The 18,241-nt window shown below is 46.7% G+C and overlaps 1 protein-coding gene across 2 annotated transcripts in view; it reads right to left on the reverse strand.

The window, feature by feature from the left end:
• MED26 (mediator complex subunit 26) overlaps positions 1–5,729 on the reverse strand; it is a 39,924-nt gene extending 34,195 nt beyond the window's left edge. The window contains exon 1 of one of the 2 annotated variants that reach the window (XM_082456299.1): positions 5,344–5,729. Coding sequence is in view for 1 of the 2 variants with exons in the window: in XM_082456298.1 (XP_082312424.1) it covers positions 5,344–5,415 (72 nt within the window). In the remaining variant the exon portion in view is untranslated. The remainder of the gene's footprint in view (positions 1–5,343) is intronic. The other variant, XM_082456298.1, reaches the window with a different exon arrangement.
• Positions 5,730–18,241: the final 12,512 nt, after the last annotated feature.

Consider the following 18,241-nt stretch of genomic DNA (forward strand, 5'->3'; position numbering starts at 1 on the left):
TCAGGTCAGAGACAAACCAAGAACTGACTTCCTTTTCCTTCTGAAAACTCAAATGATGGAAAAAAATGATGATTCTAGAAAGCCATTTCACTCTCTTAAGAATTCTGAACTATCTTTGAATAAGACACATGAACTGTTCCACTTGGATCTAAGAGCTGTAGCCCTGTAAGGCTGCCCCACCCCAGACCATCCGTGTGCACACTCTATGCCTGCTCCAGGTCCCTGGAGGGTTGCAGCTGGGCATCCCCAGGTCTGCACCCTCCATATCCAGCACCATAAATGCTTACTAGAAATGTTTATTCAACTGCTGAGCCACCTTTTCCAGTTTTACTATATTTCTCCATAAACAGTGTGCATCAGTTGGTGATTGAAACGTAAGTGTACTGCCTCCCAAGACCTGGAATTCATTCAGAGAGTACTTTTAAACACAGCATGCGGAATATTGGTACGCCCTCCTTATTCAGGAAATGCTCTCCAGTTCATGGAATCCCTGTGTCAATACTTGCTCAGCGCTACTCATGTGCCTGGAGAGTGAAAAGGAGCAGTTTGAGAAGGGGCTCTGAGCGTGGGCACTCAAAGGCTGGACTGAAAATGCGCTGCCTATGCAGCCGGCCACCGAGCCACAAACTCAGTCACCCAATCTGACAACCAGCTAGTGGGCCCCAAAGGGACCAGGCGGACTCAGGCCAGAGCCACCATCAGGAATAAAAAGAAAAAGCACGACTTCTACGGAAAGACAGAGCTCCCAGCTTCCAGAAGGCGGTTTACAGTGGGGGGCGGGGGGTGGGCAGGAGAACCCCTGAGGCAGTCACCCAGAGGTCGGGCTGGGTAAAATCAGTTCTGGATGAACCAGAACTCCATCTGAGAAGACACTCACATGGACACCAAAACTGAGGCAAAGTAAATACAGCTCTCCTCCTTCACCTAACTCCACGCTTGGCACCCCTGAGGGCACGTCCTGCCACACGAAGCTGCATCATGAGCCCGGGTGACCATGGTGCCTGTTTATATCTGTATCAGGACAAAAACCCCTTCCCATAAGCTGATCTTGGACTGTCCTCCTAGGCCTCTGTGACCTCCAGCCAGGACAACATACCCTGACGAGAGCCGCCTCTGAGGACCTCCATGAAGACCGAACGTAAAGTCCACCTTCTTCTGAGGGAGAGAGTGAATCACAACAAGGTCTTACACCTGCTTCACAACCAACACTGTTACCTGCCTACTTCCCAAAGTCATAAAATGCCACACTGCTGTCCTCACACGTCCTGGCCATGACGTAAAGGAGCAAAGACAGGAAGGTTACTGAATGTGGGCAACCAGTGTGATCAGGAAGAGTCCACATGTTTAGATTTCATATCTACTAATATACTAATGAGAATCAGAACTAATAGTCTTCCATTTTAGAACTTATAAGATTCCTCTTTTCTGCAGGATCAATGGCATTTTAAATTAACATCAAAAGTGCTGTAATCTTGAAGCAGAAAAGGAAGCTGGAACACAAGACTCATGAAAAGTTCCACATCAGCTGGCAGTTGCCACACCACAGTGTGGTCTGGCCCAGGATTCTGTGTCCCTGACAGAAACCTTAAGATGTTTCCGGGACAGGCTGTCTAATGTCATCAACCTGTAAGATCTATCACAGGTAAATCGAACCCAAGTTGTAATCTCATATAAACTTGTGTGGGAGAGAAGAGGCTCCCACATCTTTTCTTACCAGCTCAAGAACGCTGCCTTCTTGGCCTCTTCTGAAGCTGCCTCTCCATGTTTGAGAGCAGTATGGTGGCGTTTAAAGTTGGAAACACTATCGTTTAATGACTTTGGCTAAGTCCCTCCCTAACTTTAGGGCAGTCACCTCACATTAAGTCAGTAGGAAACAAAGGCATCTTGTCCTCTCCTGGCCATGGGAGACACTCACTAAACAGTACTGTCATGATGTCGGCTTCTGCACCTGCAGAAAGGGGAGACTGGCTACTCACCCCACCTGCCTTTATAGGCTGTTGGGAGAAAGCAGGGGACTCTGCTGCACAAAGTCAGGTAAAGCATACATCTCTGTGTAGAAGTGTGTTAGGGTTTGTTATTCAGAAAATTCACACAATGTACCTTGCATTAAAAGAAAAAACTTCTAGAACAACAATTCATGTTAGCCTCTGCTGCGCCTTCCAGAATCTGAACCTGGATCTCGAAGGAGCTTTATGGGGCAAATACACCAGTTCCCAATTCCACTTTGCAGATGAGGAACCTGCAGTCCAGTGAAGCTAAGTGGTATCTTAACCTTCAAATTCCTAGGTGGGAAAATTATCCTTCCCGTGTGTCTCTCTGCAGAGGCCCCTTGGTCACCTCCCCTTGGCACCTTAAGTCTGCAGAACAGTGAAGAAGAAAAGTAGTTCCTGAGGTTTCCTGCTGGAGAGCCCAAGAAGGAGTCTAGGGTTCAGTCAGTTTAACCAGCACTTAGAAAGTACACCTAACACTTCTGCTCTAGACAGAGAAGACAAAGCCTGAACTCTGGTGAAACAATGAGTGTCCGATACAAACGGGACCCTAATCATTTGCTGATGAGATTATGCTTGGGTGGACTGACTCTGATTTCTGGGCAGGAGTAAGACAGTCCTCAACTTTATCCATAACAAAACAAGATTAAGCTGGAACAAAGGCACACAGTGCACTTAAGAAAGATTTTCAACACCCTGGGCTGCCATACACAAGAAGAGTAAGGCTTCGACTGTTCTGAAAAACCGTTAGTTGCTTTTTGAAAAGGAGTGTACAGAATTTACTTTATTACTGAGTTGAGAGAAATTATTAACTCAGAGCCTGATGCTATAGATATTCAAATACTCCAGAGGCTAGAATATAGAGCAAAGAAACAACTTTCCTCTCAAGAACTCCTTTGTCAGGGAGATGGTCAGAAAGTGGTACTTTGTTACTTCCCTAAGTTTTCAGATACTTGTGGATATTAGGTCAGCTGCCTGACATTGAGTTTTCAAGCAAAAGCTAAGTTTGTTAGCATACTTGCATGCCCATAAAGGTAAGCATTACGTGACACAATTCTCTGTCGCTTCTCTCAGAAGAGGTTTAATTTTAGTGTTGGCTCTTCAACACTGTCCCCATTTTTATTTTCCAGGAGCATCTTAAATATGTGTCAACTAACTATGCAGAAGTGGAGTTCCTACTTGGGCAAGGCAGAAGAGAAGAACAGCTGTGTGCTGGCACCGCCTGGTTGGAGCCACCTAACTCTCACCTGAGCCCAGGTCAATCAAGAGAAACTGCAGAAATACGGTCACATCATCTCTGCCAGCAACCTATCCCTCCACGGCTCTGAGTTTCTATATGGGGTTTGCTCCAAGCCACACTCCTGTCAAACGGCTTATAAACAATACTCAGGGATGTCACTGACAACAGCAGCATTTAAAGGTGGCACTTTCTCACCACTCATATTCAGAGACAATTTCCCAATTTCATCCACCACACTTATATTAGCAGGACTCTGCACACACCTATCACAAGAGTGCCCCCAAATAAGCCACGTGAAATGTGCATTCCATGACACGTAACACAACCGTGGTCTTGGCCTCTCTTCCTCCTGTACTCCTAGGAACCCTTTAGATTAGAGCCTTACACAACACTGGAACCCCTGAGGTCACTGCCCCACCTAATCTACAACATGGTGACTGCCCGTTAAAGTGCCTCCTGGTCCCAAAGCTCTCCTAAGTGGCGTTAAGGATCAGTGCTAATATCTCAGCAACCTTTCAGACTCTCCGGAAGGCAAACAAGCACATGGAATTCAAGAAATTACACTCTGACTGATGCAAAAGTCACCAAAGCTACATTTTTCAAGTCACTTGTTTTATCCTCTAATATTTCAGTCTTGGGAATTGCTGCAGCACCCGTTTCTGCAAAAATTCTGCAAGGTTTTATATAGCTTGTGCCTACTCCACCCCCAAAGTCATAACAAAAATGTATACAATATTTCTTAAAGACAATTACCACCAAGTCTATCTTAATGGGGTCTGAAGACCAGGAATGACAGAATTACTTATGATACAGAAATCAGAGTCTTACAAAAATAACTCTATTTCTGCCAGAATTGTACAATCCAACATGAATTATTCCCAAAATGCTAGGCTAAAGCCTACTGCTAAAAGTAATCAGCCAAACTCACGTAAAGGAAAAGCAAAAGCCCCCATAGTGACAGAAACCTAAGTTACCTAGCCAAGTCCAAGATGGTTTATTTCTTCCATCCCCAGCACATTAAAAAGTGGTTTCAATGGCCACTTCCTGGTCTCCCAGGAAATGCAGGGGCTCACTTCATACTTGGATGCCACTACATCTTCCCATTGCTGAACTGCTCCTGCCACAGGCGTAAATGACCCCTATGGCCGTAAACCACTCATAAAAAATATGAGAACGCGATGAGTCTTTCCCTACACACACGGAGGGGGGCAGGGGAGATCCCTCCACAAACAGTAGCCTCCGTGGAGGAGCACCTGAGAAAGCGACACCCTGGGGTTAACCCTGATGGCCTAGGTCACAACCCAACAGGCTGGGACCCCAGGTAGGGCGTAGACAGCCAACGGAGGGCTCTGGGTGGAATGGGAGAGCAAACAGTCACCTTTAATTCACTACCAAAAAGCGAGGCTCTGGCTTGGCCTGAGACGCAATGAGTACTTAGGCCCAGAAAGGTAACAGAAAGAATCCCACTCTCCACAAGATCATCTTCCGTCGGCAGGGACCCCAAGAGAGACCCGGCAAAGGCATGCCCACTCTCAGAACCAAAAGGGACTCTCCAAGCGCCCTGGGCACCCGGCTAGGTGCAAAGCAGGCCAGGGGGGTTCCCTCCGAAGCCAGGAAGGTGCTTCCAGACGGGAGGAAAGAGAAAGAGGACTTCCCTGATCACCCAGAAGACCGAGACACCGCCGGCACCGGCTCCCCGAGTCATACCCCGGACACCAGTTGCTCCACAGCCTTTCCCCCTCCCCTGCCCCCCGCCGGGAGGGCTTCCCGGGGGTCGCGGGTCCCCCGGGAAGGGCGAGGCGGGCGAGCTCCGTCAGCAGCAGCAAGGGTCGTAGAGCTGGACCGGGAGAGGAGAAAAAGCTCTGGTCTCAGCTCCCATCTGCTCCCTCCGCCCAGGCCGCACGAAAGCCTCGGCCTCACGTACCGAGCGCCGCCGGGCTGCCCGACCAGCCCCCGGCCCGGGCCCGGGGGGCGAGATGCCGGGATGGCAGCGGCCCTCGGGGGCAGGTGGGTGTCCGGTGGGTCCCCCGGAGCCCTGCGGGCGAGGGGCACTATGGAGGGGGAGGGTCCCGGGCCCACGCGGCCTCCACCCCAGCCCGTGTGGTGAACACTTACGTTGCTCTGGGGGTCGATGGCCTGCAGCAGCCGGTCCCTGATCTGCTGCGGAGACGGCGGAGCCGCTGTCATTGCCTGGGCGAGGCGGGGGGGGAGCGGCCGGGCCAGCGGGCGGGCGGGCTGAGGCGGGGGACGGGGTCACTCACTCGCCTGCCTCCGGGAGCGGAGCCTCATGTTCCCCGCGGCACCGGGGGAAGTGGGGGCGCGCGGGGTGGCGGAGAGGGGAGCCGGGGCCGGGGCTCAGGCCCGGGGCGCCGCCGCCACCAGAGGAGGAGGAGGAGCCGCCGGAGCCGTCGCCGCTGCTGCCGCCGCCGCCTCGAGAACCAAACTCCAGTGAGCTGCCCCCGCGCGGAGCACTCTGGGTAACCCGCGCCGCACGCAGCGTCGGCACCACGCTGAGGAGGTTGGGAGATGGGGCAGGCAGAGACGCCAAACTTGGGCGGGGCCACACGCGGGCCCCGCCCCGCGCCTCTACGCATGCGCGCGCAGGCGCATTGTCCCCGCCCGGCCAAAGGGGCCGTTGGGAGGCGGTTGGGCAGGGGAACGGCCACCGCCTGGATGCCCCGCCCCCACCCAAGCTGGGCGGGGGCCGAGGTTTCCGACGGAAACGGTCGATACGCGCCGAGTCCTTGAACCCGGGCGCTCTGGGTGGCCGCCTGAGGGCAGCGGGGCGGAGAGGACAGCGGAAGGACCCCTCCTAGGGCAGAAAAGCTTTCCCCATTCTGACGGAGGTGACGGGAGTCGCGGGTGGGAGGAGCTGCCAAGTTTTCTGAGCCCGGGGGTCCTCCTCAGCCTCTCTATCTGCGTTCCTGGGGGCCAGGAGGCAGAAATCCACGTTGTAATTCCGTGCGCGGGTCAACTGAGGAGCCGAGGAACGCTGCCGCCCCCGCCCCTCCAGAGGGCGTGGATGCGAGCCGGGGGTCTGCAGCGCCGAGGGCCAGGATCCCAAAAGCATGAGACTGCAAAGTGCCTCACGGAGGAGCCGCTACCCAAGCTGGGAAAGCCCCAAACCATGAGCTGACACCAACGTTGCAAACCTGTGTCCACGCCAGGGTTTCTCAACCTGGGCACCAGTAACATTTGGGGCCGGATCGCTGTTGTTGTAGGGCCTGTCCTGTGCATTGCAGGATGTTCAGCAGCATCCCTGGTTTCTACCCACTAGATGCCAGTAGCACCCTTTCCCCGCTGGGGACGACCAAAAACGTCTCCTGTCACTGCCAGAGGTCCCCTGGTTGGCAGAACCGACCCCTGTTTGGAATCACTGGTTTAAAAGACCCTTCCACCCTGCTTTGCGTGGAGATGCTGGAAAATTGAAGCCCTCATTCTCTGAACCTCCTTTAAAAAGGAGGAAACGGAGGCCCAAGGTCACCCAGAGTTATAGGTCAAACCCAGAATTGTTAAATGTCAAGTCTAAGGGCTTCCCCCCCGCCCCCTCACTGCCTTCTTTCATTGCTGTCTCCTCTCTCTCTGGAAGCTCTGTTAAATATACGGTTTTGCGAAGGGGTAGAAAAGCAGGCTGAGTGGATTATTAGCCGCAGCCTCGGAAGAAATAACTTTTTTCGTTGTTACAGGAAGGCCTAGATTTAAAACAGAGGCAGCTGATGAGAACCACATGTGCGCCTTGGATCTGTGCTACACCTGTTAGTCTTGCATTTGTCATGCTTCTGGGAAGCATTTTTATTTGCAAAAACGGCGGCTTCCGCACGTGGTTGTGGTTGCCTGCTTCTGCACGTGGGAAAAGTTTTACATCACACTTGTAGGAGGCAATAAATACCGGCAAAAGACCTCTTTAATTTACTCACTCTCCCTCCTAGAATGAGGTGCTTTGTGTACACGGTCCCGGTTGGAAACCAGCCCACTTGGAGATATTCTTTATCTCACTTAAGATAAGCAAAATAAACAATCACTCCCCCAAGTATATTCCGGTCCTGCCTCCCTTTTTAATTTCTGACAGATATACAATACATTATTTTTTAAATCAAGGGTTACTTAGAAACAAGCAATTTGTTTCGCATGGGTCAGGTTACTTAAGAAAGAGCTGGAAAGCATTCCATTTACCTGCTCTTTTTAAACTAAGAAGAAACATTAAGATGACTGTGAGCTCCACAAGGGCACTGATTCCGTGTCCCCAGTAGATAGAGGAGTGCTTATTAAATATATGTGAAATAAGTGAATGAATGTCTCATCCAAATACATGGCAGCTGTATACACACACCCAGACGTATTTATGCAGTTCAATTCCACAGATCCGGCACACAGTGGGGGCTCAATAAATATTTAATAAATGAAGTACTTCATTAGATATAAATACACATGAGGATGCACATGGGCACACACAGATATCTGTATATAGTATATGTAGTCTTATTCCACATTTAACATATACAAAGGGTGCTTATAAAGATTAAATCAGATAGCCACTAAATGGGAGTCTTGAAAATGTTAGTAGTTCTCTTAGGTCCAGGGTAGATAATGCAGTTCACCTAGCAGACTTTTTGCTTTGAGGAAGAAATACTTGAAATGGCAAGGCTGGGGCTCGAAGTAAACCCTCTTGCTATAATGGTTCTTCCCTGGCAATATGTCCCTAAAATTATTTAGATAGAGAGCACCAGCCCCACTGTCCTGAGAGGACAAGATCTTTTGTGCTTGGAATGCCTCACCTCTTAGCAAGGTGGCCCCCAAAGAGGAAGGGAGAGGAAGTGGCTCTGACCCCTGACTTGCTCTTGCCATGGGAAGTGGCAGGGAAGGTAGTTTCAGGGGCCTGAGTGCCCAGCATCCTCAGCCAAGCTTGGCAGGTTGGGAGTGGACTCCTCCTCCTAGCCGGACAAGCAAGGGCATCACAATAGGAGGCCATGAGCAGGCCAGCTCCCACAACTGCAGCGGACCAGTGTTCAACAGTGACAGCAGGTGGTGGCGAGGAGCAACAGCAGGCATACCTGGGCAGACATACCTGAAGTGAAAAGCAGCTGTGCCCCTTTAGACACAGAAACCCCTGGAGCTGGGCAACTTAAAGGAGAAGTTGTTACTGGACTTATCCCAATAAGGTATGTGAAGACTCCAATGATTAATAGGAAAATGTGTGCAAAGCCACCACCCGACTTGGACCCATATGTTTGCTCTGAGTTTAACGGTCCGGTGGGAATTTTTAAAAAACACTCTCTCGTGTATTAACTCCTTCAGCCATATCAATGATCTCAGAAGCACCTAGAGATGGGTTTCAGAGTTCGGCGTGGCTTTGCAGCAAGTCCTGTTCAAAAGTGAAGCCAGTTTCAGCTGGTTCTGAATAGCCCCTGATATGTCACTGCTTTTAGGAAGGGTTTCAAAGATAGGTGAGTGAACTCAATTTTTATCATGTCTCCAAGTGTGGGGATACAAACATGCACAAAGCCTGCTCCTGGGGAGCTAGTTTTGAAGCCAAGACCTGAAAACAGGTTAGGGGCTCATTAATACAATACCATGGTTGTACTGTCCAAGCAAAGTGTTGCAGAAGCACAAAGGGGGGAGTTCTGGAGTACAGAGAAAAATGACTGACATGGAGGCAGCATTTCAACTGAGAGCGTTTCCATACATCGACACCCTCTGACTCGGCATTTCACAACTTCTAGACATGTATCTGCAGGAAGCAATCAGATGCAGACAAATGTGCCTGTACAAGGAAGATCACAGCAGCATCGTTTCTAAGGGCAAAAGACTGGAAGCCACCTATGTGTCCAGTAATAGGGGGGTATATAAATAAACTGGGAGTCAGTTCATGGAAATGGGATGGTTACGGACTAGGAGGGACCATAGGATTCTGTAATTCCATTTGGGTGGTGGTCTTGTCTTATGTAGGTAACATGTAGAAATTCACCAAGCTGTATGTCACTATAGATTAAACTTCAGAAATAAATAAAGGAATATAGAGCTGGCTAGCTAGATAATCTAGCCATTATAAACCAGGATTGAATAATACAGGAAAATGCTCCCAATTTAATATTAAATGATAAAACGCAACATATAAACTATATATCTTACAATCTCAATTTTAGTTGCATTAAAATATATATACTTATGCACATAATTCATAGAAAAAAATACTGGAAGAAACCAAAACATTTATCTCTGACAGGTGATTTTTATTCTGACACTTTTGCCTGAAGTTCCACGTTTTCTAGAATGAATATGTGATGCCTCCTGATGATCTCGTCCAGTGCTGGTGTTATTCTGACCTCTAGTAGCCTCGAATTCTCACCTTCTGACTGAGGTACTGCTAATTTGAAGTATAATCATAATCTCCAAAATCCTGAAGATGGGTTTGCTATCAGGCTGACTGATGGTTGTCAATCTAAGTCCTAACAGTTTGTGTTTTCCCAACGGCCCCAATTTTGTATTATTTTTAGTAATCAAGAGAATAACGACTGGGAGTAATATTGAGTACCTACTGTGTGTCAAGTTCCACTGAGGGCTTCACATGAGGGCCCTGATGAAGCCCTCTGGACAGTCAGACGCTTGCATCAGCTCCTCCCCTTGACTCTGTGTGGGGTCTCCTACTCACTTTGGCCTAGAGGATGCGGTAGAAGCCACACTCTGCCTGATCCAGACTGAACCTCTAAGAAGGCCTGGCAGTTACCACACAACTCAGCAATTCCACTCCTGCGAATCACCCCAAGAAAACTGAAAACATACACTGACACAGACTTGTATAGGTAAATGTCCATAGCAGCTCTATCCTTAATAGGTGCAACATGCGAAGGCCAAAAACCCATCAACTGGTGATTGGATAAACGAAGTGTACATCTATACACTGGAATATTACTCAACCATAAAAGGGAGTGAAGTGCCAACACACGCCACAATGTGGATGAACCTTGAAAACATTATGCTGAGTGAAGGAAGGCAGACACAAAAGACCACATCTTGTATGATCCTGTTTATATGAAATGTCCAGAATAGGCAAATCCATAGAGACAGAAAGTAGATTGATGGTTGCCAGGGCTGGGAGAGAATTTGCAGTGGTTGCTAATGGGTGCGGGGTTTCTTTTTGGAGTCATAAAAATGTTCTGGAATTAGATTGTAGTGATGATTGCCTCTGTAAATACACCAAAAACCACTGAATCATCCAATTTCAATAGGTGACCTGTATGTGAATTGTATCTCAATAAAACTGTTAAAAACAAGAGGAGGCAGTAGCCTGGCAGTGTCCATCTGCCTTTGCAGTCCTGAGAGCACCAAGTTGCCATGTCAGAATCTGGTGACCGTGCTGGAGGGGCACGTGGCAAGAAGGAGCGGCCTGGGGCCTCCATGGAGAATAAGGAACCAGGAGACACAGAATGCTGTGCCCCACGTGTCTAACCCCATCAGCTGGGCCACCCGGGCTGAGGTGCCAAGATACATGAGTCGAGAAGCCTCCTTGGAGCTCAGAGACAGCCTCACCGGGCTGTTCCAATTTCCTGCCCACTGAACTGTAACTAAATATAGATGTTTTAAGCCACTTAGTATTGGGGTCACTCGTTACACAGCACTAGCTGACACATAGTTGCTACTGTAATCCTCAAATGACACACAAGGAGGAGCCTGAGGCTGAAGAATGAGGAGACTTGCCCACAGCCACTTAGCCCACAACGATGCAGCTGGGATTCCAGGCTGGATCTTTCTGATTCCAAACCTTGCTCTCTGGTCTTTACCACTCCTCAGCTCCGGCACCCCTCCTGCCTCATGTTTGTCGTTTGCCATGTGTCTCCTGTGTTCCCTCCTCCGCCCCAATCTTCTTGCCTGCTGACCATTTCTCTCTCTCATCTGCTGAACGCACACATCCAGGCAGCTCTTTTTTTTTTTTTAAGCTTTAATTATCTTCTTTATTATGCTAACCTTCAGTACAGCGTAAAGGATAATCATATATAAAAACAACACAGTACACATAATTTTAACACACACACAGACACACACACGAAGGAAATAAAAGATTAATCTCTCTTTTATTTCCACTTTTCTACTGCCATCTAGTCTTTTTCTAGGAGCTTTAAGTATGCTTGTATCAATCTCTTTTCAATTTATATTTAATTCTTCAGAAGGCAGACCAGGTAACATACTTTGGAAATTATAAAATCAATTTTGTCTGTCTTTTTGGTTTGTAGTCATAAAATTATTCTTTTTGCTTTATTTCATTTTAAAAAGAAGACCTCAAAAATCTTGCTAAGACTCACAGATATAGAGAACAAACTAATGGTTACCAGTGGGGGGTGCGGGCAATATAGGGGTGAGGGAGTGGGTGGTACAAACTATTGGGTGTGAGATAGGCTACAAGGATGTATTGTACAACACAGGGAATATAGCTAATAATTTTGTAAATGGAAAGTAACCTTTAAAAATTGTATAAAAATTTTTTTAAATCTTGCTAAAATAGTGTGTAATCTATTTGAAGTGCTCAAATAACCTAATCACGATTGGAATGATCTAATCACTTGTTAGATTGGATCAGAAGCTATTCTTTTGTTTACTGCAGTTTTATGTTCTCTCAATTACTCTCATGATGCAAAGAAACAGTCACTCTACTAATTCTCTAGTTAATTGTTTTATTTTATTTTATTTTATTTTATTTTATTTTATTTTATTTTATTTTATTTTATTTTATTATTTTATTTTGTCTACAGAAGTAAAATAAGAAGTTCAGTGAAGGAACTGCAGGATAAATGATAAATTTGTCATAGCTTTTATCCGTGATTGGCCTTTTCTACTCCAGGTGGCTCTTTCTGACACAGGGTTTGAATCTTCTTGTTCCCTGCTCCAAAAATTTAGTAGTCTCCTAGTTCATCTTGCCTAAGTCCTTGGCCTTTCGAAGTCCTCTTGTCACACACCACACATGTCACACATTGATACATGCCATATACATGCGTTGCCCATGTTCCTGCTCAGCCTTATTTCTCACCATCCCTAAGTGGGTTTTCTCCACTTCTGTCTGTCACACTGGTCACCTAATTCTCCAACTGGGTGACTTGGATCCTCAGAGGACCTGGTCAAAGTCATGTGGCTGGATTGGGGGCAGGATGATGACTATGGTCCAGAGCTTGGGGTTCCCAGACTCACAGGGAAACGCATGAACCAAATCAGGTACAAGCCATTTCCCTAAAGAGCAGACGAAGGCCAAGGGGTTGATGTCGAAAACCAAATGAGGAGATTGTGATCAGAGTGGAGCAGATGGAAGCAGACGGAAGCCACGATGAAAGGCCCCAAACTGGCCAATGGAACTTCTCAGAAACACACACACACACACACACACACACACACACACACACATGCACAAGATCAAGCCATTTATCAAAATTCCTTCTGGCCTTTCCTGAACCTTCCATGTGCTCTCCAGGGTCACTGAGGCCCACAGACTCCCAAGTGAGAGTACAATTTTGATGCAAAGTGGTCAGACATGGGAACCACCCATCCCCCATCCAGGCAACTAGAGTTTACTTGCCTTAAAGCAGAACTGGATTATTGTATCAAATGGCTTGGACAAGATTCTCTTATCTTAGTGCAGTTTCAGGAGGAGAGGTCAGGGGACACGAGCAAGCAGATTCTATTCAAAGGGTCTGACCCATGCAAGCCTATCCGATTTGAGAGCCCACTTACCCTGAGAACACCCTGAGCTCTGCCTGCTTCCCAGGCTCAGGGAGGTGCAGAAAAGGGTGGAGGTTCTAGAAGCTCTATTTGCATCTTTTTCCTTTTTAACCTCAAAATGCAGTGTTGCTTTCCCTCAGGTTTCCTGGATGCTCGGATGTTTACTTCTTTGTGGTTTTTTTTCTTTCCTGATTACACGAGTAGTAGATATTTGCAAAGTGTAGACAATTAGTCAAGTAGAGCAAAGTATGAAAAAAGATTGAAAAACCACTCCCTGATGGAAATCTCTGCACTGGTCTACTTTTGTGTGTGTTTGAAATTTTCCAAGAGAAGGATAAAGACGAAAAAAGGAAAAGAAACCACTCAGCCAGGCCTGTGCGTTTGCTTGGTTTTGTGTGTGACAAATGCGAGTCATGTAGTTTGGAGATGGTGTTGTCTGCAAAGCCAAAAATATTTACTGTCTGGCAGAATAACACCCCCTTCCCCAGCCCCCAAAGATAGCCCCATCCTAATCCTCGGAACCTGTAAATAAATTGTGTTAGATGGCAAGGGAGAATTAAGGTTGCAGATGGAAGGAAGGTTGCTACTCTGCTGACCTTAAGATGGAGAGATGTTCCTGAATTATCCTGGTGGGCCCATTGTAACCACAGGGGTCTTAAATGGGGAAGAGGGAAGGAGAAATGTCAGAATCAGAGAGATTGCGTCATGAGAAAGTCAACCAGCCATTGCTGGCTTGGACGATGGAGGAAGGGGACCACAAACCAAGGATGAGGGCAGCCCCTAAAAGCTGGAAAAGGCAGGGAAACGGATTCTCCCCTACAGCCTCTAGAAAGAACCAGCTCTGCCAACACCTTGATTTTAGCCCACTGAGACCCGTTTTGGACTTCTGACCTCCAGAACTGTAAGATAATAAATGTATTGTTTTAAGCCATGAAGTCTAAGGCCATCTGTCACAGCAGCCACAGGGAAACTCATACAGGCCCCTGACTAAAAAAGCTTACCACCCTCTCTTTCAGATGCAGAGCTGCCCAATTAGAGCTTTCAGCCATGAAATGCATGTGAAATGGAGCTACTTGTGACTGGGGGACTGGGTTTTTCATTTTAATTCATTGAGATGGAAACTGAAATAGCCACAGGTGGCTTAGTGGCTACTGAACAGATAGCAGAGGCCCTTGCTACTCAGAGTGTGGTCCAGAGACCAGCTACACAGGCTTCCCCTGGGAGCTGGTTAGAAACACAGAATCACAGCCTGAGCCCCTAGCCTGCTAAGTCGAATCCATACTTCGCCACGAGCCCCAGGGGATTCATGGGGACATCAGAGTCTGAGACACTGTGGTGGAAGCCACCATTCACTTCCACGCAAATAACTGACCACGGAACAACAGGAGGCAAGGCCCATTCTTAGTAGTTCTCAGGGTCGGATTTCCTAGACACATGGGGTTTTTTGTTTTTTTAATTTTTAATGCTTCAAAGCATACTATTAGCCAAGTAGATAAACTAACAGCTATTGAATATCTACTACAGCCCAGACCCTTGACCATCTATTATGGACTGAACTGTGCCCCCTCCAAATTCATATGTTGAAGCTGCAACTCCCAATTCAACTGTATGTGGAGACAGAACCTTTAAAGAGGTAACTAAGGTTAAATGAGGTCATAAGGGTGGGCTCCTGATCCAATATGGCTGGTGTCCTTATAAGAAGAGAGACCCCTGGGCTTCCCTGGTGGCACAGTGGTTGAGAATCTGCCTGCCAATGCAGGGGACACGGGTTCAATCCCTGGTCCGGGAAGATCCCACATGCCGTGGAACAACTAAGCCTGTGTGCCACAACTACTGAGCCTGCACTCTAGAGCCCACGAGCCACAACTACTGAGCCCGCGTGCCACAGCTACTGAAGCCCACATGCCTAGAGCCCGTGCTCCACAACAAGAGAAGCCACCACAATGACAAGCCTGTGCACCACAACGAAGAGCAGCTGCCACTCCATGCAACTAGAGAAAGCCCGTGCGCAGCAACGAAGACGCAACGCAGCCAAAAATAAATAAATAAAACAAAATTTTAAAAATTAAAAAAAAAAAAAGGAAAGCAATCCCAGGGATGCACACAGAGGAAAGGCCATGTGAGGACACAGCAAGAAGGTGGTAATCTGCAAGCTGAGGAAAGAGGCCTCACCAGGAACCAACCCTACTGACACCCTGATCTTGGACTTGCAGCCTCCAGAAACCATGAGAAAAGAAATGTCTTTTGTTTAAGTCACCCAGTCTGTGACATTTTTTTTATGGCAGCCTGAGCAGACTAAAACACCATCTCATTTAAGCCTCACAAAACCCTGTTGAGGATGTCTTTTAATAAATGTACTGACCCTGATGAAAAGACCACCACTTTTTGAGTGCCTGCCCCACATCAGGCAGGTTACAGACACATGTCAAGGCTGTCTCTGTATCATAGACAAGGATATGGAGGCACAAACAAGCCAAGATGCTGCCCCATGTCACACTCTGTAAGTGACAGAGGCCAGGTCTGAGCCAGACCTCCATCTTGCTTTCCGCCACAACCCTCTTTTACACTTTTTTCCCTGATTCACATAATAAACTCTAATTAGATGCACCCAAGCTTTACTCCCCCTAAAATAACTTCTACAAACTCCCCAAGCACAGTCTCTCTCTCTCTCTATGTATGTGTATGTGTGTGTGTATATATACATATACATATACATATATATATATGTATATATATATATTCTTGTGGCCCATATTTACCACTAACAGCCACAATAATGCAAACTAAACACAGATGAATATGAACCACCCAAAAGATGTCTTTTTTTTTTTTTTTAATTGTCTAGTCCAGGGGTTGGCAATCTTTCCATGAAAAGTCAGCCAGTTAATATGTTCAGTTTTGTGGGTGAGATGGTCTCTGTCCCAAGGACTCAAGTCTGTCCTTGCAGCTTGAAAGCAGCCACTGACGATACACAAACAAGTGGGTGTGACAGAGTTCCCATAAAACCGTATGGACAAAGAAACGTGAATTTCCTTCCATTTTCATCTTGATTTGTTTTTCAACCATTTAAAAACATACCATTCTGCCTTCCGGGCCATGAAGAGACAGGTGGTGGGCAGTAAAAAGACAGGCGGGGAGCCAGATGTGGGCAGCAGCTTGCTAACCCCTGGTCTAATCCAAAACCACCCAACTGGCCAAAAAGAAAGCCACAGAGCCAGACGATGATGAGACCTTGCCGTTTTCTTACTGAAAAATGTGGACTTTGAATTTCCAATTTGCTACAGATCCCTTTGCCCAATTTCTTATCCAGGAACACTTGCTATTACCAAACTCATTTCTAGGAACTCTCAAGTGCCAGAAAGGAGCTTGAAGGGGATAAAGTGCCTTCCTCTGCATAATGAAAATCAAGGGAATGGTGAAAACAAACCCCCAAGTAGAATTTACATCTTTTTTTTTTTTAATAGCATGCCTTTTGCTTTATACACAAACAGCACTCGTCTTTCATCAATGCGGTAAAACATCAGGTTTTCCTGATGGTTTGTCAAATATTTCATAAACTCAAATTTGGTTAAGAAGGAGATAATAAAAATGGTTGACACGAAAAGGAAATGCCTCGTTGACTTTTCTAATCTAACCACTTCAGAGGAGAGCCAATCTCATTATCACATCTCTCACTGCTACTTAAGAGGAATCCCAGGAAGCCCTGGGAGAGATTTCTTCCCTAACTATCCAAAGAAGTAAAACTGGGTTTGCTCTGTTAACCACATCACTTGAAAATGGCCAGCTCCATTTTCAGCAAGTTTGTACATGTCTTTATTAAAATCCAGACCACAAGGCATGCAGACTATTTCACCTGAGTGGCTTTGGGAGGAAGGGGCACCTTGAGACTCTCCATCATCCCTTCGCTCAGGGGTCGGCGAATTTGTTCTGTAAATGGGCCAGACTGCCAGTACTTTCAGCTATGTGGGCCAGTCTCTGTCGCGACTCTACCACCGTAGCAGGAAAGCAGCCAAAGCAACCGTAGACAGCACATACCCAAAGGGGCGTGGCTGGGTACCAATAAAACAAGCAGTGGGCCAGACTTGGCTGGCAGGCCCTAGTTTCTGAGTTCTGCTCTAGAGCATCTGGAACTGAAGTGCAACGAGAAACCTAGAGAAAGGAGACGGGGTTCACTCAACATGGCAAGCGTGGACTAAGCAAAAGGGGGTATATCCACTTTGAACCCCAAAGTTTGCATCCAGGGCTTGTGCTGCACATTTCTACCTTCTTTTTGTTCTCCACGTGCGGCTTCTCACCTTGGCAGCAACTCTATGTAACGTTCTCCAGGATGAGCAATAGTGGGCATTTATTTATTACTTAGATGGTGGTTAAGATCCTTAACTACCAAGGCCAAGGTGGAAAGCCAGCCGGTGTGATGTCATAAAGAAACAGTTATCTGGGTGGAGCTGAAAACCTCATCCTTACTCACAGATTAAGCAAAGTTAATCTACTTAAGTGGCTGGACATCGCTCCCAGTCAGAGATGATATGGACTTAGAACCCAGGTCTTTGAGATGTATGTACGTATGCATAAACATACATACATAGGAACGAATGAACATTAAGTAAACAAAGAAAAAGAAGTAAGTTGTCAAAGATGCGTTTTTGGGGGCTGGGGGTTCTTAGCCTAAAGCTGTCAACGTGGATTTCTCTTTTTTTTTTAAAAAGCAAGTTTCTTTAATAAGTTTAGTCATTTTACCATAGTTCCTTTTTTTTAAGGTGGACTGTTTTTTTTTTATATCAGTTTTTTTTAATTGAAATGTAATTTACAATGTTGTGTTAGTTTCAAGTGTACCACAAAGTGATTCAGTAATACATAAATACATACTATATATAGATTTTTCAGATTCCTTTCCATTATAGGTTATTACAAGATATTGAGTAGGGCTCTGTTTTTTAAAGTGACCCCAAAAAGCCATTAGGGATGATACACCGAGATGTTCATTGCTGTGTTATTAATAATAGACAAACGCTAGAGACAAGTCTCCATCAGCTGGGGACTAGTTAATTAATTACGGTATGTACTTACAATGGCTTATTTGCAATTATTAAGAATGGTAAAAATACAGAAATGTGCTCATATTATCAGGTGAGAAAAGCAGGCCAGAAGATACAAAGATACCATCTGGACAGAGAAAAGGTATCTACCATACCCAGTGCACATGCATAGAGAAAGAGCCAGAGGAATGTGTACCCAGAGTGATGCTCTCTGGGGAAAAGTGATTACGGGTGATTTTTTTCCCTTACAGCAAAGCTGGACTTCATAATTTTTC

The sequence above is a fragment of the Balaenoptera physalus genome (assembly GCF_965194825.1).
Source record: "Balaenoptera physalus genome assembly, chromosome: 3".
Taxonomy (NCBI): domain Eukaryota; kingdom Metazoa; phylum Chordata; class Mammalia; order Artiodactyla; family Balaenopteridae; genus Balaenoptera; species Balaenoptera physalus.